The sequence below is a fragment of the Cataglyphis hispanica genome, chromosome 3 (assembly GCF_021464435.1).
Source record: "Cataglyphis hispanica isolate Lineage 1 chromosome 3, ULB_Chis1_1.0, whole genome shotgun sequence".
Lineage (NCBI taxonomy): Eukaryota > Metazoa > Arthropoda > Insecta > Hymenoptera > Formicidae > Cataglyphis > Cataglyphis hispanica.
The window spans coordinates 3,642,142-3,663,324 of NC_065956.1; the positions used below are offsets into that span (position 1 = coordinate 3,642,142).

At 36.2% G+C, this 21,183-nt stretch overlaps 2 protein-coding genes across 2 annotated transcripts in view; one reads left to right on the top strand and one right to left on the bottom strand.

The window, feature by feature from the left end:
• The first annotated feature begins 471 nt into the window (after nucleotides 1-471).
• The window catches only part of LOC126848396 (nuclear migration protein nudC), a 75,738-nt gene continuing 55,026 nt past the window's right edge, over nucleotides 472-21,183 (top strand). Inside the window, exons 1-4 of the mRNA XM_050589273.1 lie at nucleotides 472-690; nucleotides 759-836; nucleotides 953-1,171; nucleotides 1,276-1,485. Of these exons, the coding sequence (XP_050445230.1) occupies nucleotides 616-690; nucleotides 759-836; nucleotides 953-1,171; nucleotides 1,276-1,485 (582 nt within the window). The 5' untranslated portion in view covers nucleotides 472-615. The remainder of the gene's footprint in view (nucleotides 691-758; nucleotides 837-952; nucleotides 1,172-1,275; nucleotides 1,486-21,183) is intronic.
• LOC126848407 (uncharacterized) lies at nucleotides 1,790-19,353 on the bottom strand. Its single transcript, XM_050589301.1, has 4 exons — nucleotides 18,490-19,353; nucleotides 3,750-3,941; nucleotides 3,103-3,367; nucleotides 1,790-2,952 (listed from the first exon to the last, which is right to left on the bottom strand). Exons 1-4 carry the CDS (start codon nucleotides 18,646-18,648, stop codon nucleotides 2,927-2,929), a joined length of 642 nt encoding a protein of 213 aa, XP_050445258.1. The 5' UTR covers nucleotides 18,649-19,353; the 3' UTR covers nucleotides 1,790-2,926.

Consider the following 21,183-nt stretch of genomic DNA (forward strand, 5'->3'; position numbering starts at 1 on the left):
GCACAAATAAATGCAAAATACAAAAATTTTATAATAAAAATGATAATTTATAACAAAATATATATATATGAAACATGTCAGATCAATATCAAAAAATGTATAAACAATAATTTATATTGGAGAACTTGCACAGTTATTTTTTTAGAGATATTAATCTCTAAATCTCTAAATTTTATTTATTAAATAAAATATTGTAAAAATAAAACATTTCTTGTGGGCAGTCGATAATATCTAACTCGAAACGACGTTAGCAGTTTCATTGCCAAGGACTGCTATCGCTCAGTTGGTTAGATTATTTCGGTCGATAATTCGAGATGTTCTTTGTAAATCATTGGTAGTAATGTTGATATAAAGGTTCTTCAAAGGTTATTGTTTCGATTTGGAACGACGTTAGCTATTTCATTGTCAGAGGACGCTAATGTCGCTCAGTTGATTACACTCAGGGTATTCGATCGATAATTTGAGATGTTTGATATTTCCTCATGGAAACGTGATGTCGTAGCGTAGCAAAGCAACAACAGCTTCGTCGTTACTAAACAACATAAAACGATACGAATTACTGTGGCCTTTTCTTCGTAAAATAATTAACAGTTTATAAACGAATATTCAAAAATAATGACGAAAAAGGAGGATCAATTTGATGGAATGTTGTTGGCATTGGCGCAACAACATGAAGGCGGTGTGAAAGACGTAAGTTTTATTCTTTTCCTGATTGAGGTTAACCCATGATAAGATTTACATTAAGCTTTCTTTTTTAGTTATTAGATACCTTCTTCAGTTTCCTGGCGAGAAAAACAGACTTTTATACTGGAGGCGGTGAAGGGGCAGCTGAACAAGTAATTATCTTTATTTGTTGTATATGCATAATTATGTGAGATTAGTTTGGTAGATTATTCTAGAAATTTCTATAACCTGATTTCTATAACCAAAAAAATTGTTCCTTTATGTGCAGCTTGTCATGAGCAAGTTCAAGAAACACGAAGCTAACGCTTTAGCTAAAGCTGCCTCTGATAAAGCGGAAAGAGCTGAGCAAGAAAGACGACGTAAGGAGAGACTTGAAAAGAAAAGAAAAGAGGAACAAGCAGAAGAAGAACAAATAAATAACGATTCTAGAATAGTTGAACTAACTGATGAACAGGCTGTTAAATTACAAGAAGAAATAGATAACAAGGTATATATTTTAAAGATTGCTTTAATATATTATTTAATATTTCCTGATGAAAAGTTATTTATTAGAAATTATAATAATACTTAAAAATTTTTGCTTATTTACAGAAATTAGCAAAGGACATTGCTGTTGCGGGACCTAGTGGCGATCATAATGAACATTCTAAAGATGTCGAAGAGAAGAATGATGATTCTAAAGATGACAATGCAGATGCAGAAGAAGAAGATGAAAAAGAGAAAAATAAACTGAAGCCTAACAGCGGTAATGGTGCAGACATGCCGAATTACAGATGGACACAAACTCTTGGAGAAGTGGAAGTAAGTGCATATTCTTATTTTTCTTTATCACTATTAATTACACACGCTAAAATATTTTTTTTATCTACAAAAAATATTTAAAGAAATAGAATATTTTGAAATGCTAATTTCTCGCTACAGACCGATTTAACTTTGTTTAAATTTATACCGAATAAATAAGTTTTGTAAGTTACACGATATATAAAAATGTGTCGATAGGTAGTAGAAATCAATAGATTAAGATACTCACCCTGTGATATATTTTATTTTTTGATTGTGAATATTATTCGATATGCTGCAAAAGATAGGTAGAAATGAAACGACATTTGATATATTTGACAGTTCCTTGTTGAATCGACGATTAATTAATACGCATATAATATCACAGACGCGAAAAGGGATCGACACAACTGCCCCTCATTACTTTTCCATTTATGTTTGAAATATTCCATTTATCTCTGGAATAACATGCCGATGGAAATCAAAGTTTATTTTAAGGCAATTTGTGTTAGTGAGAATTAAGTTACGCGGGGTCCTAAATAGATATTCGCTATCTTGGTTCCATCTCGTCGATTGCATCCAAACTGTCTGTCGGTTTTCATTATTAAAATGCGATCAGATTTGAAATTTTATTAGACGATCAGGATTGGTGACATTATGCTTTTCGTACTCTTTCTCTCTTCATCAGCTCTCGATAATATTGACGCGATTTACAATGAACAATAAATCAGTTGAGAACCAAGGAAGAGAAGCGTCGTTGCGCTAAAAATACATTTTATTTGGAGCAATCACGAACCGCATCATGTATCACTGTCGTCCGTAACCCCTTACCACATATATCTTATGCGAAAAAATATATATGTGCAGAAAGTGTCATAATCATGTATAAAATGGTGAAGAAATTTTAGAGAAAGTTGCTTGTGCTCTAAATAACACGCATTAGCGGTAAGGGGTCAATTAATATAAAATATTACAATATTCGTCGAATCGTGTCCCGCGATACGAATCGAAGAAATCGTTAGTTTCTATATAAATACAGCAAGACTATCCCAACTCGAGGATCTCGTTAATCTCTTAACAATATACGTTGTTTATTACACAAATGTAATTACTGGTTTTCACGTACCACACTTGTTACGGTGTAATACAGTATATATATATATATATGTATATATATATATATATACTTAAAAATTGAACCGTCGCCGAGAACGTCTGCTAACTGAGAGCGATCTGAACGGTTTAATAAGGTAAATATAAATACGAGTAAATCAAATTAATATCGTGATTGAATGAAACGCGTGTCCTCTTTCTCTCTCGGTTCTACGGAAACAATATTCTCGACTTCATTCTTTCCACTGCGATCTTCGCCAATTCTATTTCTTCATTGCCTTTTTCTATCAAGATGATCATCGTTCATGGTCACGTGTTGTCGCCTTTTTTTCCTCCCGTCACCCTCGGCCTAGTTGTACTTGTCGCGAGCCCTCACTGCAATCAGAGATAAATACCGGTGAGAAGATTTTGTGGATGGTGAATCACGCGGAGATCGCGCGTGATGTTGAAACACGCGGTGCATGTGGCAATAGGAATTCGCGCCGCGGCGGTTGTTGCCGCTGCGCTGCGAGAGCAGATACTTACTTTCCATGTAAAGGATCCCGGCAAGCAAACCGACCATGAACAGAAAGCTCATAGTGCACACGAGCACGGTGAGCTGATTTCGCGCGCACCAAGACTTCCTGTAGACAGTGGTCGGTCTGCCGAGACCGTTTACGACCGTAAAATGAGTGCTGCTGGCCACCGAGGCGGTATCAATCTGCTTTGGTGTCATCACCGTGGGTGGATGTATGGCGGCGAGATTCGCCAGATTCGCGGCTGTGAGTAGCAACGTTCCAGACGCGGCGCTCTGTAAACCGATTTAGAAAGATTTATCATTATTTTACAGATCATTATCTTGGGAAATCCGACGAACCTTCTTGTTTCTTATATATAATACAAGCTTATCATTTTTTATGTCAATTTTTACTTGAATTTTTAATATATATATATATATATATATATAATTTCAGTTTAATATATATAACTTAAATTATTCGCGAAATCATCATTAACATTTATCGAACGATGAGACTCTAATAAAGTAAAACAGCTCTTTGAGATTTGCATGGGAACTTTGATCTTTTAAGTTAATTTAGAATCGGATTTTAATTTTAATTTAAAATTAAGGGAGATAGGGAGGGGGGCTATTTTAATATCCTTGTCGAGTAAAAGAGACGAAAGAAATTTACATGTGTACTGGCGGTGGATCCTTGAGACGACGTCGACCCTCTCGAAGGGGAGTTTGGATGCAAGTGATGAGCCCAGCTTCCATTTTCACTGTCTCTCTCGCTGCGCCCGACCAAGGACGGCCTTGGGATGTGCCAGGAAAGCGGACTGGCAGCAGCTACCGCCGTAGTTGTCGCCACCGCTGTCGTCTCGATCTGAAACCGACGTAAATCGACGTGAAGTTTTGATTGCATAAGCGATAATGCCATGCCAATTGCACCTCTACTCTTTTGCCCGTATGTCCCCCATCTGCGATCGCGTGTCGTTTATCTGTCACCAGAAAACATTATACATAGCTACGAGCGATAACGTATAAAATGCATACTTAAATGGAAAGCTTTTAAGACGACGATAAAATTGAACAATTCGCGAAAATCTTATTATATACTCATTAATTTTATCTATTTATACTCTGACTCGAAAGAAAATTAATCTTTTGAGATCATGTCTGGTAATTCCTATCAACAAACTGAAATTATTTTTTTACACGTTTGATCCGATTTCTACATATTTTTTCGATACAAATATCTGTTTTTCAAGCCGGGATGTACTATAAGAGTGATTGCCAATTTGTTATAATTTTAAAAGATTGCCGTGATTGGTTTTATGCTAATGTATGAATTTGCTTGTATGCTCTTAATGCGCCTTTACTTACATTAGTTTTCCGTTATTGAGTTGATATTAAAAATGGTACTGAAAATTAGCAATGACTGAAAGCGCATTTAGTATACAATGCGTATTAATGCATCCAATAGAATTTGCTAATAGATATTTTAATAAATATGCCAGTATTTATATTATTGTTACTGTTGCAATCGAATAGACAATCGCATTTGCACGCAAACATTATTTAATTTTTCTCTTTAAAATCTCCTTATATTTTTTAAAGTACTATTAAGAAACAAGTTTTAGTTAATTAATTTGGAGTTTCATATCACATTTAATTATATATTTAGAATCGCGGAATAGCCACAATATTTATTTAATAATTAATATATGTGAAAGAGAAAGAGAAATAAAAATATGTCACTTTTACGAGTCCGTTTCGGTACGCGGTGAAATCTGTACGTCTTCGTACAGATTTCACCGCGCTTAGATAGAGCTTCATTTAAAAATTCGTCGTGTATTTTTACATCGAATGGGAGACCTAGAGCGCACTGTATCAAAGCAAGACGGCATATATCGCGAAAGCATCTTCTGCTCCCACTCTTCCTTCCTTGCGAGAGGAAGATTGACGAGAATTTCGGCGTCTCCCGGGGGCGTGGAACACCTCGACATTCCGGTTTGATCGTTGCACAACGCCCGTTGCGCTCTCGAATTCTGTGCCGCGCGCGTCAAGTCCGCCGCCGTTGTTTTTGTACATCGTTCTCGTTCTTAGTGCAGAAAGACGAGACAAAGTCGTCGATGTCGAGTTGCTCTCCCGCTTCCTATCCGGACGCGCCCCCCGTGCGACTTTAGGGGCCGTAGCCGTGCCATTTCCGTGACTTCGTGCAGGGACCACTTGACAAGACGTGACGCGACGTGCCGCGCTATCTCGTTCGCGTATACATGCCGATTACGCCAGTTAATTGGCAATTTTCGCACGTAAATTAAGTGCATTTCGCACCGGTGTGGCCTACCTTCGCGACCGGGCGTCGCCCAAGGACCGTCGTAAGACTGAACGAGTTTACGCGTTCTTTTTCATTCCCGGTGTCGGTTTTTCAGGCGTGCACTGGCGTCTCGTCCCGACTGGTACGACGACTCTAATGAAATGCTATGTTCCATACTTGTTATGTTATGTTGTTATTTATTCTCAAACGAATAAAGATTTAATTGAACTGTTCGAAATAACGTGCTAAGTCATACGCGGGAAACATCGATAAGATTTGTATATTTATTTACAGCGCGATTTTATATATATATATATATATATATATATATATATATATATATATATATATATATAATCTTCGTGAAAAACTTGCCTTATTTTTGAAATGATACATATTGAGAACTCGATTCAAAGATCACAAAGATGATTATTAAATCTTCTTAATGATTCGTAACGTTTTTTTTTCTTCTATTGAATTTGCTTCGTGCAAGCTTAATGATATTGGTTTTAATTATATACGGATTCCAATTTATCTCTCAAGTCATTTCTTGCTAATCGATCATACCAAATTAGGAGTACAATAATAAAAAGCACTTGAATGCATATAGCATATAGCATTACAATGTATGATTGATTTATTGCGTCCATACTTAACTTTAACAATGCACATCCATCATTAATAGGGGTAGATATGTAAACTCATTTGTTGTATGTTTAATATTCTTTCAGATAATCAAATTATAATTTTCTTGTTAAATATCGTGGAAAAATTATATATAAAAATTATTACAATAAAATACAAAACACAAGACTTAGATGGATGTCATCACATTTCACGAAACATTATATATGTATCTGTGATATGCAAAGAGAACGTTCGTAAAAACATTGAACGAAACGGGAGTTTCGTGACGAAATCATCGGACCCGAAGTCACGACGGTGACAGGTATATTTCTTCGCGAGCCGATATCTTGAAAAATTCTTCGGTCGTACGCGAGAGCGAAAGATGGAAGAGTCGCGAATAATCGGATAAGAAACGAGAGAGAGAGAGAGAGAGAGAGAGAGAGAGAGAGAGGGCGACGCTTACGGTGTGAGGAGTTAGGAATTTTTGTAGAACTCAATACACCGGTCAACCTCGAAGCGCCACACCTGTGCTCTGGGCCTATGTAACATAATATTTTGAATTTGTATGTGTGGAGCTTGTGTCCAAAAGATGTCATATCCAATTTTTGTCGTTTAAAAGTAAATTGCAAGTAACATGTTACGCCTATTTAGTGTTTGAAAAATTTATTATCGCAATAAAGCGAGACAAATTTAAGTAAGAGATATCAAATGTTATTTTCACAGAGTCTTGAGAAGTACATTTGACATCAAAAATAATTACGTTATAAATCTTTTGATCCCAAAAAAGTAAAAATAACTTTACGTTTTATTCTTTTGACGTATCAAAGATCAAATGCGACAGAGAGATTGGATTTACGTATCAACGTATTACGTATGAAAAGGACATAAAGTAACATCTATGTCTCTCTCTTTTTTTGTTCTTGGTAATTGATGGGAAGAATAATATCGCGCGTTCGGAGAAATTTTGCTTGGAATGTCCTTGGTGTTCGTATGATTAAGGTACAACATTAAGTTTGATATCAGTGCATATGTTCGCGGACATTATGAAAATATACGCTCAATCCGCGTTATCCCATTAATTGCATCGCCAGTATTTTTTTAAATCAATGCTATTTCTCATTTTTGCGTATCCCAGATAATTGCGTTGTCATCGTGTGCATTGCGCCCAATTTTCTAACGATGAAATAAATACACTTTTTCAGCAGAAACAAACTTTTCTTTATTAATGCAGTGAGACTAAATATAATTATTAGATAGTATTATTATAGTATTCAGAGCGAAACTATTTAAAAAGAAAAATACCTGTTTTTTTTTATCAAAATTATTACATTGCAATAAACGAGAGCGCATAATCACAGGATAAATGTCAAATGCTGTAAAATCGCATGTGCGATATTAAATGGTTAATAGTGTGGTTAACGTCAATGCCGCATATGGCGCCGTCATAATCATCATTATTGTCCATTTCTAATGTAAATGTCCTCATTAAAAGACATTATGTATTTGCTATTAACGAAGATCCCTGCCGTCGTCTTCTGCGATCGCAAAACGATAGTATCCGTAATGAACGTCACGCTTTTTCTATCCATTGTTTATGGATCTATGAATAATCCATTGACGTTTCGCCAAGTATGTATGTGTACAGTCCATCTCTTGTAGCATCGTTCCTTCGATACCATAAACGACATCAACCGGCTTACGACTTTGAAATTACATCGTATTTTCTTCCTATATTATATAAGGGCTTGTAGGAAATGTATAGATGGAATTTATTACCGCAGGGCACGAGCTTGACTCATTGAACGATCGTATGTTGTAGGATTAAAATGTTCAGACAAAATATTCGATATCGAATGGGTTTACGTCGATAGCTCCCGGTCTATTTCGTTTATAAGCGAACGAGTGTCACCTCGCCAGATGCCTGAACGCTAATGAGCGTAAAAAGATATATGTTACAAGGTAGCGATAACAGACTTCCATCGTGCGACCTTGTGCATCTTAAGACGGATTATTTTACACATACACATCGATAGTCAATCAATCCAATTTCGAATCAATCCGATCAGATTCGCGGAAGCGATAATTTATTGCAAGCTCTCAAAGTGCGCTTTATGAGGATGTAAGTTTTACTGGCATAATTATCGGCGTGTAAAAAAAGAGCTATACGCGCCCGTTTTATGTTTGCAAACCATGTAATGCGGCAAGTCTCGTAAAATCGACAGCACTTTCCAATACGAGATGAAATAGATACAGAAATAAATCATCAGACACGTTTTTAAGGGAAAAATATATTATGGAAGATCGACGATTTTTTTGAAACAAGATTGAGATATAGCCATTTAAATCTTTTTCGATAATATATCGCACAATATCGCATTTTTAATATAAACTTTCTTCATATATAAAAATGTGTCTAGTTATTTTTTAAATTTTAATTAAATGGTAGATTCTTGATTCTATTCGTAATATTTTTATTCTTATAATATTTGAATATTTGAATACAAATCTTAACATTTATGCTATTCATTCGGTAAACTTTTATGGAGATGTAACCAAAAATTGAAATAAAATTTGGAACTAAGAAAATTAATAGCTTAATTGATGATGCACCGTTGACTAGAAAAAAGCAATTCTTTGAATACAGGAAAACATGTCAGAGTATATACACAACATATTGTATACAATTTTTCATGATGATATGTCAAAGTAACTCAACGGTATTTTTTGTAAGCAACTGGATATATGAATAAATTACCTCTTACAATTAAGAAATTTAATGGACAATTAAATATTTTTCCTCTGCGGAGAAGAAAGATTAAAATTATAACTTTACAAATTAACATATACTTCATCGCATTTTGCGTACCTTGTCAAGTATGAGTGAAAGGTTATCAACACGGTCAGTTCCGTTCTTTGCAGCTACCACCTTTCTTTTAAACGTTATTCAAGGATATATTTAATAGTGAGTAAGATAGTATATTTTATCGCGATATTCTACCATGCTGCTATTTGTGTCTGTTGAGCTAATGTCTTTGTTAGATTGCCGTCAATTAATAATCAAGATATCATTAGGGCTAGGTCTGCTTAATGCGAATTCAATTAAATCCGCTTGACCTTAATATTTTTACTCTTATTTCATTCTTCTAGAATTATAAATTGTTGTGAACAATTGAGATACATATTCTTAAAGATCGAAGTTTAATTATTTTGTTTAAAACAATATCATTTAAATAAATTATGCAAAATTAATTAAAGAAATTTTATGATTTTTAGGATTTAAAAAATTCAACAGACATTTAAGATATGTAGTGTCATGTATTACAGCGACTATAACTTTTCGGGACATATTTCTGTGCTCTTTAGTCTCTGTTTGCGCAATTCATTATATATTTTGCAACATTGCTACATCACTTGCGATTTACGATCACCACTAAAGTAAACAAATTTACAAATTTCTATAATTTGCGATGTACTGATTGAGAGACTATCGCACGCGCTTCGAGTCCTTGGATGTTCGATTCGATTTTATAGTCCGTTCGCGAACTAGTAAAGCACACAGACGCATTATGTACATGATTATGAAACGGATCTGCGATTACGAGGGAATTATCTCGCAGCGCGTACTGATCGTCGTGTTTCATGCCTAAGAAATGCTGAGAACGCGAAATAAATTAAGTTGAGAATTTCCCTCGATATATGGTTATAGTTATTAATGATTAATAATTTATTAACTTTCATCTCTCCCATTTTATCAGCGAGAAATTGTATTTAATGCAACGAGAGATATACAGAGATATACGTTAGATGAAAAACGATGAGAGAAAAAGAGAGAGAGAGAGAGAGAGAGAGCGATAAAATTTATATGAACTATATCGTGCTTTCAATAAATTCAGTTTTTAAGATAGATAACCATAAATAAAATGATAACATTTTATTTATGGTTATTGTAGTATAATTTTGATAAATAATAATTTTGTTTATAATTAAAACCAAAAAATACAGCATTTTGAAAAAATGACTATTCGAGTTTAAGAAAAAATAGGGTGATAGCCATTTTTTAAAAATATTTTATTTTTTATGATTTTTATTACAGGCGAAATTATTGTTACTTTCTACAAACATCTACAAAAATAATTATTTTTTGTGTCGAAAATTTATTAGAGTTAGTTTATTAAAAGGATTATAAATTATAGATTAAAAACAAAATTATTTTTGTTTACGATCGTATATTATTAGGTGGAATCGCGTTTTTCTTGCAAAATTTTGTACATATAATTAAGAATAGAATATTACTTGTTCTTATAATACTATTTCTCGCTCCCTTTGAAAATTTAACATATCTTTTAAAAACTAACTGCTAATTGATATATACAATATATTACTTCTTATTTCTTTATTAATGTATGTAATTAATTTAATTGAAATTATAAATGCGGCAATTTCACTTCATTATGTTTTCAATTTTGAGTATCAATCAAGCGTGCTGTCAATATCTTGTCTCGTATCCCCCTTGATAATTTATTAATTGTTTTATGCTGCTAGTAAAATCACTATCTTATTCTCGAGGACATGTATTGTCAAAGAAAAGTGTGATATCGATTTTAAATCGATTTTATCTATCTGTTTTTGTTGCCTTCCTTTTTCCGCATCTCATATCTTGGATAGACGACCCGCGAGGTCGACCTGATTGCCAATTAGTAGATACCAGATCGATTTGCGAAAAAAAAAGACCGTCAGAATATGCAGCGAGTAAAGGTTGAGTGATGACTCCAAATGAGAAGTATGTGCTGAGTCCTTATTGGTAATTATTCGCTCATTATTATGAATGTCTCTGCGCTGATAATCATGCGACATATTAACAATTCCGAATATGATTGTTAAGGTTGCAGACTAATTTATTCGCAAGTCGAACACAATTCTGTAATTATCTCCTCAAATATTTATAGAGTCAGTAAAAAAAAATATATTGTGTATATATATCGTGTATACATTCTCTATGAGAGAGATGGTATAATTTGAGAAAACATATGGCTCATTATCTTGAGAGGCTCAAGAGGTGGTTAAATGTTTAACATAAGCGATTGTTACGGAAAGATGAAAGTCGTCGCATTGTACAGACGTGACGCTTTAAGTTAACGTTCGACAAGCGTTCGAAGAGTAGGAAGAAAATCATTTCCTGAAGTGGACGAAGCGTATTTGACCGCGCGCAAACCATACGGCATATGGACTCGAGAGTTTTCACCGTTCTGTTCTTCCTGTCATAATTCATTTTCTCGAAGCGGATGTCCATCACAGTAATTTTACTGCTGTGACGACGCGGAGACGACGTAAGAATTACACGACTTCCTATACAATGATCTGACAACAAAGCACATTGTATTATTTTTTAATATTACACGCAACATTATGTATAAAGGATTAACAGGATCGGCATAAATTACGCATCTTGGGAAATAAGTTTTAATTATATAATTTAAATGATTTAACATAATACACATCTGCAAAAACATTTCCACAATAAAAAATATTTTTTTAATTTTGTAGCTATGTTGAATGATACACACAATATGCTATGTTTTCATAATTATGAGTAGGTATTTGAAATTCATATTTCAAAGTTTCTTTATAAATTCTTTGTTTTTCAGTAATTACATATATCACACACACACGCGCGCGCGCGCGCGTGTGTGTGTGTATGTGTGTACACATATCTTTCATTTTAGATACTTATAATTTAATTAAGACTAGCCATTGCTGTTTAGCGTAGACTAAATATCCATCTCATTTTTTGCTCGTGCTGACATTGCAAACAGCCGGTCGTTTATCTTCGTTAGTCTCCGCTCAGGCCTTCGGCGTGGCCCGTGGCGATTTGTCAAACGTAAATAGTGGTTTAGCACGCGATAGAAGTTAATTTCGCACCGTAAGTTTCTGATGCTCATAATTCACAATATCCTCGACACCTTTACGGGTGTCCTCAGATAACTTCACGAATTTTGCAATTTTTGATATCCATTCGTCCTTGATGCGAATGAACGAGCAGAAAGAGAGCAGCTAATCGATTACGAGCACTATTTCTTTCTTTTCAACCGGGCGCAACGCAATGCAAATAACTTTCGTGCGGCCGTGACGTTCACAAATCTCGACGAACTTTCTTTTTCCGTAATCTAACCACAGAAATTCGACAGGTGACACAAGATCTATCTGCGAGTAATATTCAACGCCGTTCGCCCACCTTCCTCTTCTTTCGCTTTCGACCACTTTCTTTCTTTGCCCAAGGGCAATCGTGAAATTTCGTCGTTTATTCGAGTAATCACTAATGACCTCGATAAGATATTCAGAATATATTGTCATGTAATTTTTTACATGACGAGTGTTGATTGCGGAGAGTTAGAATTTTCCTCGTTCTGATAGCCGCTAGGATGATATTATATCCAGAAAAATTGAATTTATGAGCAATTATAACGAGCTATATAAATGCAGGATAAACATAGGATTGTCATCAAAAATAAATTTGATGGCTGATTTTTTTTTTTTTTTTGCACGTGAGATTTAACACACAATCAGATAGAAAATATTATAAAAATGTACATTTCTTATTATAATTTAATATATGATTCTCCATGTGGCGAGGCTGTTTATTAAAACTAGTTGCAATTTTAACAAAATACAAAAGATTTAGAAATAAAACATTCGAATAAAGCTTTAGTAATTATAAACGTTGTATCACAACTTATCACTGTTAAATGTTACAAGTATATGGATTCGGAGTCTGTCCTCGACTAATCATCGGGTTTAAACCTTCTAGGTCGTTGTGAGTCTTCTGACCAGCATCAGCTCGATTTGCATTTGCAATGTAAATAAAGAGAACTCGACAGGACGCGGCGCTCCGTAAATTGCGAAATCGCTGACAGTTGCGTTTCATTCGCATGCTAAAGGACGCTAAAAGCCGACTCCACATCTTCCTCTTGCCCCTCATTTCTTCTCGGTCGGTCCCAATACGAGTCTAATAACTGACATTGCCGAATTTGATCGTTAATCGTTCTGGAAATCGATCGATCGTGTCATAATCCATCGGAATCCTTATGCAGATGACAGTGTGCAAGGATAACGTAATCATTCTTTTATGGAAATTGCTCGTTATAATTTAAATTAGTACAGTCGATTATTTATCAAACCGAAGAACATTTTGAAACATAGTTTATTGTTAGATAAAAACTGATTAAAATTTGCGATTCTTTTCGATTAGCGTTTGCGAGGGTCAAGGATTTCGGCGAAGATGTTAATTATAAGGCAAATGTTGCAAAATATATACTGCGCTTAATATAATCGGACACTTCTCTCCTGGCAGTTTCGTTTTTTTTTCATATTTATTAAGATTTTTGAGGTGTGATTAGTTTCGGAATATTCCGGAGAAGCGATGGAAACGTACGGAAGAAAGTTTGGTATACATCTTTCTGATCACGCAACCACTAACAAAATGTTTTCTTAAGGTATTTGACAGCTCTGCGGTTACATAAATGCAATGTAAACGCGTTGTAACGCTTAGCTTTTTGATGTAATAACATCACTTGCAATTAGTCATCATTTTTTACTCCTTCCATTGAATATACGTACTGCCTTGATGTACTCTACCGACTATCGAAATCGGTTCCCGAAATCGTGTCGAGTGACAGCTGGTATGCAACTTGAACGAATCGCAAGTTATAAATAAAAGCTTTTAAAGTCTTGAGATATAAAGTAATTTACATTATGTAAGTTATTACGTAATATACAAATGTGATACATACATATGTGGGTATGTGATTACAGATATTGAGTCGAGGATCTATATGATACTGAATATATCTGTGAATATATTTATATTATTAGAATTATATTGAATATCCGAGGCTTAATGTATATTGAGAAATTAAATATATATATTCGCTTATTACGTTACATTTTTATCGTGTAAGCCAAAAGAAGCCATTTGAAGTAATTATTAGAGAATAATTATTATTCAGCACGTAAATTTGATTGAAAATATAAACAATGTATCTTATAATTTTAATATTTAATCCGTGTCTAATAAAGGAGGGAGAATAATATCGTTAATCGTTTCCTGCTTCGTTAAAAATGGGTTATTTTCATGCTCTAGCGTTACATGCTTCGACTTTTATTTTAATTTGTAAATTTAATGACAGTAACTATATATATATTTTTTTTATTAAGATCTCTCTGTTCCAAACAGAATTTGGTAATAATATTAACACATTCTATTTCCACAATTTATTATCTTTGATGAGATATTCTAAATTTTCGTAATTATAACAAATACGATTTTTGGGGTTTTCCATATTTTCTGCATAAAATAAATAAAAAGGAACACAATGTGAAATAACTTGTTTATTCGCTGCTATTCAATTTGTGACTCGTTGCATATAGATAAAAAATTATTTGTTTCACCAAAAAATCCTGTTCTTCAGTGAATTCACGTTCCGAAATAGATTGCATCCAAGAGTTACATAAATTCAATTTGTAACCTGCCGTGTAGCGATTTTTTTTGTTGTCACATGGAACAAGCGTGACGCGCAATTATAGGTCATTGCGCGTAAATAATCCGATCGACGACGGAAGAAAATACTTTTACATTAATAATAAAATTGAATTTCGGTCAAGAGGGTTACAAGAGTAAACAGAATTCGTCTTCCCTTTCATTCTCGCAGACGGATGTTAATGTTGTGTGACTTCCCCAGTTGGCATGTTGCAATCAGTCGAATTCTGTTGCAAGATGCATGAACGGGATCCGACTGCGAGGCGAGTTATTGGCGCGTTAGACACGAACGTGTAGAAAGTGAAATTCTCGATTCATCGTATCGATCATATTCTCCATAAGGCAGATCGTAATCTACGATCTGTCTTTTCCGGAGAGAGATTTATAGATTTAAAAAACTTAATTATATTAATTCATGTATTGTAAAATCCGAATTATTAGATTTTTTACAGAAAGCATTTTTATTTTTATCATTTTTGTTTAATTGAATTAATCATCTAATGATTTAATTCTGACAATAAATAATTTGTATGCAGTAGAAACATTTATTTTTATTTGGTAAAAGTGTTCGTGATTGTTTTTGTTTGACGTTCGTGCGCGAAGTTGCTTTTAAATGCCAAAGGAAGCGATCATTTCTGACATGTCGTTACAGTTTGCATGCTAAAATAATTGGTCTGTATGTTACTAATTTTGTACACATGGCTAATTCGTATCATACGAGAAATACTTGTTATCAGAGCAAGAAAAATCATCGTGTTTCCATCCATTTGATACAAATGACACATCACGACAGCTATTTTTCGTCAGGGGTCTACTCGTTCTTTTTCCTCTCACAGTGACGTTAAGTATCAGAGTTTAACTTCCAGTACTTCGCAGCCACTTTTGCACCTCCTTTGAGGTGTGCCGTGAAGCAAAAAGGAGCGAGATTATACCTTGCATGACTAGTCGTTCGGCAAATGACACTCGTTTTATGCATGCATTCCACCCGACGTATCTCCCGAAGGTCTGGGGTGCGCATAAAATTAAGCGGAGAATTAAAATTTCTTATACACCCTATAAATTGCATTTTAATAAAAAAAATTAGCTTTTTTTACGACAAAGTAAGAGGCGTTCGCGCGAGCAAATGTTTAGAAGAAGTTATTGCTTTATCATAAATACTTGATAATCACGATCTTCTAATCTAACAGACGATGTATCTTTTTAAATCAATATGTTGCAGATTAATTGTCGTGAGATATTATTGCGAGATAGGTGTAAGTGCGCTTGTTAAGACTTGTTAAGACCATTATCTAACTTATTCTAAGACATTTTGTTTATTCATTAGCGGTTTTGCAATTGAAAAATATTTAGCGTGATGCTTGCGCAAATCACGTATGCACAGTACGATGCAAAAAACGGGCGTAAGTCATAAATCATCGGACTCTACGATTAATTTTCAGCCTTTGTTGCATGGCAGAAGTTAAATGTGGGATGAGATGGCCAGTTGAGACATAAATTGAGATTTAAAAAAAAGCATCGAACAAAGTGTCTGGAGAATTTTACTTCGAAAAATTTATGGACATCAGATTGTTGAGATGTCACAATTTTATTTCGTCTCGCGGCATTCGAAAAATTCTGCCCCCGGTTATAATAAAATCTAATCGAAACTTTAAAGCGGCTTAAAAGGGCGTGCTATAAAATTTTCGTAAGACATCAAAATTTTTCTCCGATCATAAATTATGATTTCTATGGATAGGAATTTGCGTCACGTGAAACAAGGTCCGTGACGATTGCGTTTTGCGGTGCTATATCTCGCGCATACCTCATCCACACGCGCATAATCGCACAAGTGAAGTCGTAAACATTAAAATGACGAGAATTATGGAACTTGCGCATAAGAAGATTAATGGCTTGCAAATGGTTGTTCACCGCCTTGTTAAGATCTCTCGTGTAGCTCGCGACGATGGAAGTACATAGATTGTTCTCTTGCGACAGCCCCGCACCCGCAAACTGCTCTTCATTCTTTCGACCTTAACATCGAATCTGTTATGAGGCTAACGCATGAGCGCTCGTAAACTGCAAACGAGGCTTGGAATGAAATCGGTGATCGAAAGAAAGGAAAACGCTCGGCCGGTTTGCGTTACGGAAGAAAGAGAAATAAAGAAGAGAATTTTATTTACATTTATTGAATTTTGGGAATTAGGATTTTTTTTTAAAGAAATATATGTTGTTTTGCATTTTTAATATACGCATATGTAATGAGGCTGATCTATCTTATTCGATTGCTACAAGCGAAAGTTAAAAATTTATCGAAGAAACATATAAGTGAAACTGAATCTTTTACCATAAATAAATTAACGACGTTGTGTGTTTTCGCTACTATTGCACAGACTTCGGTAAAAGTCGCGTCATTAAATACGCGACGTTATTGTAATTAGCCTGCAGCGTATTAAGCACAAACTTGGCGTCATAGACCTAAACGAAGTAACAAGTCGAACCACTTGGCTGCCGTTTTTAGTTACGGATAACCGCGGTCCGTCGAACGTGAAATGAAACCGAAAGATATCTGCAGCGTGAAAATGATATCACTATACGGCTAAGCGGCTTGGCAAAACCGGAATAGTCAAGCATACAGGGTGTTGCAAAAATCGCGACTTTAGTTTAACGATAAATTCTATGATGAATCGTGATTTTTTTTCTTTTTTTTTTTTCCTCTTAACCGAGATAAACTTCCGTATCGGAGAAATTGTGTAATTATGCGTGACGCGCTATTGTTGAATTGCATCTTTAAACGCAGATAAAGCATCTTATTCTATCTCAAGGAACTGTTCTCACGCATAGTAATTACTATGTAGTTAGCGTGGAAAATCAGATCGCGTGCGCATTTGAGAAAAGATTTTTTATTTACCGCATTATTTTTCACCGCATTAGTTGCTCTAGACGCGGAATGCATATATATGGGAACAATATTGTTCTTCGTTTTCCCGACTGCTGGCGAAGTTGTAGAACACCGTTCTTGCATTACATAAAACTTGAACGGGTGTCAGGCTTATTAAGTATTCGCGGTGAACGGTATTACGGTATATAGTAATACACGTTGCCCGTGAACCTAATGCATTCGATGCCTTTTACCAGAATACCTCGATTATATTAAGACCGCATCGCTCCTGTTAAGGCTCGTGTATTGAACTTGCTGCTCTCTTGATTGCGGCATGACCGTAGTTTTGAATAAAAGATACATCTCGACATCTGTCTACAGAGCTCTCTGAACTCTTGCCGTTATAAATCATCCGGACAGACACTGTGTGTGTGTGACTAAAATAGATCTAACGTTGACAGGAGCACGACACTTCTCTATTATTTCTACCAGGCGGAAGTTATTCGTAATGAATAGAGGAGGACGACTTTACTATCTCAATGACTATTTTACAATGAAAAGAAATTACCGATAAACACTGACATAATTAATGAATAAATAAAAGTTTTCGCTTTAAGATTCAATCTATTCATCGTGCAATGAGCGTGAGCTCATTAGCTCGTTAGTTCGCTCCGATCGTTTCACCGCATCTCGGCGCGATTCTCAGATACGCGCTCGCGGTTCCCTTTGTGACGCGTTTCCCGCCAAACCAAGAGATATTCGTCGCGCAACCGTGAAAGTGCCTCCGGGTTTCACGAGGTTGAATCTCCGATGGAGGAGGAGGAGGAGGAGGGGGGAGGGGGAGGGGTGATCATGGATGCGCAGCAGCCGTCTGTATAGCGGAAGGAACGATAAAATAGAAAGCCACCGACAAAATAACGGGGAAGAGGGGAGGGGGGGGGAGGAGGAGGAGGGACAAGCGCGATTTCCGCGTGATGCTGTCAACTATCCTTCCCCCTTTATACCCCCTCATCGGCATCTCGTAGATCGTCGGTGAAGTAAAAGACGTTACTACATCGATTATTCGAGTCGAGACTGCCGCGTGTAATCGGACTTACGTTTCTAACGAAATCCTCGCGGCCGTTGTTGGATGCCTCCTCTACGTTGATACGAATTGCCGACATGCTACGGGGCGTCGATCCTTCGCGAAATCGCTCTGACGGAACACTCTCTCCCAGATTGTCGTTGAAGATCGATGATGCCTCTTGAATCCTCATCGGATATTATCCGGGAGTCTGTTACCTCGTCGATGTGATCACCACTCCTTGTCGCAACGGCTGGTGATCGTTTTTTGTGTTTAAATTCACAAATTTCACAAGAAACCACTATCAGTCACCCTCGAAAAACGAATCGCGAAAAACGATCGATCGATTTTTCACGCGGATGCTCCGTGCGCGACTATCGGCGTTTAATTCGAAATCCTCCTTTCGATATTTAAGAGGGAGAGGTCGATACTAAGCGCGTATCCTAGGGTACATATCGTGTTCTCCAAGACAGATAGGATCGAGTCGGAGCTCGTTGTCCTTTCTTTTCGTTCGGAACAGGACAGGTACCTCGCCGTCTCGTTAAATTAATTTCCCTTTGAATTTCCCTTCGAACTCGGTTTCGACCCTTTCGCGAAAATCCTGCACGGAATCACCATCGAGGGATAACCAGCGATGCGCTGGTCAGTGTCGCATGAATATAACGTGCGCGTGTACGCGCGTTTTGCATCTGTGTGCGCGCCTGTTAAATTATGAGTACCGCACGCCGAGCACCGTGATCCGTCTCTCTCGCACGCGCGCGACTAGAGCCGTCGCCGCATCTGGCCTTTGGACTGGCTGGTACCAGTCCACCAGATCGGTTTTATACCTTCGTATCTCCCACTCTCGCGAACGTGCGAGCGCGCCTGTGCTCGCTCCCTCGTTCGTTCGCACGTCGATTCTGCACACGGGCAGTTCCACCACGGTCGAGAGAGAATCGATCTTTTTTTTTTTTTCTTCTCCGGACATACGTGGTACGCACAAACACACGCAACGGTGGGACCCAGGCGTCGTGCCTTTTCCTCGCGAGGGGACATACACTCGTGGCGGGTGTAGACGCAAGGACGAACAAGAGATCGGAGGAAGGGACCAATCCGCCCTAAGTCAATCCGGTTAACGTAGGATATCGGTCCCATTTCTCCATCTCGCGAATACAGGAAACGTGGACTGGACAGCAGGGATTAAAGCCGTCGTATCTCTCCCGGTCGCCGTGTAACGAGACCGAGGAAGTGTGGGTTGACTCTTATCTCTCGAATTCCGCGTGTAACCGCGACACGCCTCGCCTCGAGACGAGATTTTACTCTCGTCGGCTATAAACAGAGAAAAGTGTGTACGCGCTCGTCTTATTTCATTCTTTGATAGTGGTTTTAATATCTTGGATAGAGCTGCGATCGTGTTTGCTATATCGTTGCGGTCAGGCGAAACACTCGTTCTATGTATTGTGTAGATTATGTGAATAATGACAACGAATAATATCTCATGACTAAGCACAATAATGATCTCTTGTTTCTAATACAATCGAAAGTTTATTGATATTAGAATAAAATGTAATAAAAAAAATTTTAGTTGATTTTTATTGATCAATTTTAGAAAAGATATAATGAAATTCTTGATGAAGAATTCTATTAAATGATCTTACATTATTTTTGAATTCATCATTCATTATTGTTATCACGAGTATCTATCTTGTACTTTAGCAAATGAAATATCTGTTTTTTTTTATTTCTGTGATGAAATATCTACGGTCTTATACTTTGTAACATTGTCCTTCGTGTGATTATCAGTCGTAAGCATGACCGGATTCGCTTTATCGTATGTTTTACCTTACTCTGGTTTACCGGTCTTGTTTTTGATATACAAGACCTGTTTATTATCGGACTGCATGTACGAACGTATTTGCAATTTTCGATATGGATAACAAAGTGATTACAAGAGAAATTTTGTATCTTTCCTACCACAAATTCTTTCCAGATTTGTAAATATACTATAAAAAATGTTCTAAAAATGTAGACTTTTATTTGAACATGCAGATTTATCTGAAAGAAATTTCAGATAATCTTAATCATCAGAATAGTTTTTTTTTCTAACAGTTCAGAACAATGCGTCTGAAAATTCAGACAGTGTGTTTGAAAAAAAAAACTGCAGCCACTTTGTCTGAAGTTTGTCTTTTTTTTTTACAGTGTAAAAGGAAGCCTTGAAATTGTAAGCTGGTCATTGATTTATTATAGTTTTCTCTTTGTCGTATGAGTGCTTGAAAAAAGCGTACGTAAGATGAAAACATCTCTGTATAATCAGAAACTGCGTTTTATTTTACGCAACGACGAAGGCGCGTCGAAGCGTGCGAATCGCGCTCTTTGTTCGATCGGATTAGATAAAATGAAAAACCGACCGTGACTACCGTTGATCGAATATTATCGATTATATTGAGTAACATTTGGCGCGTTAATACCCGACGTCTGAGTAAAATTGTTCTCATAGGTGGTTCCGCGGTAATCGTATCGTGGCGTAATCTTCCATTATGGCAAAGTTTACCTCGCAAAATCCGGATCACGATAATAAACGAAATGTCATATTTTTATGAAAAGTCTCGGCGGTATCAATGATGTCAGTCAGGCGCAACTAAAACAAAGCCACAGCTGTGGCAAAAATTACGCGATGCGGGCTGGTATTTATGTGTAACAGTGGCTAACGTGACTGCCGAACTGTCGCTTCACACTTTGCGAAACTTGA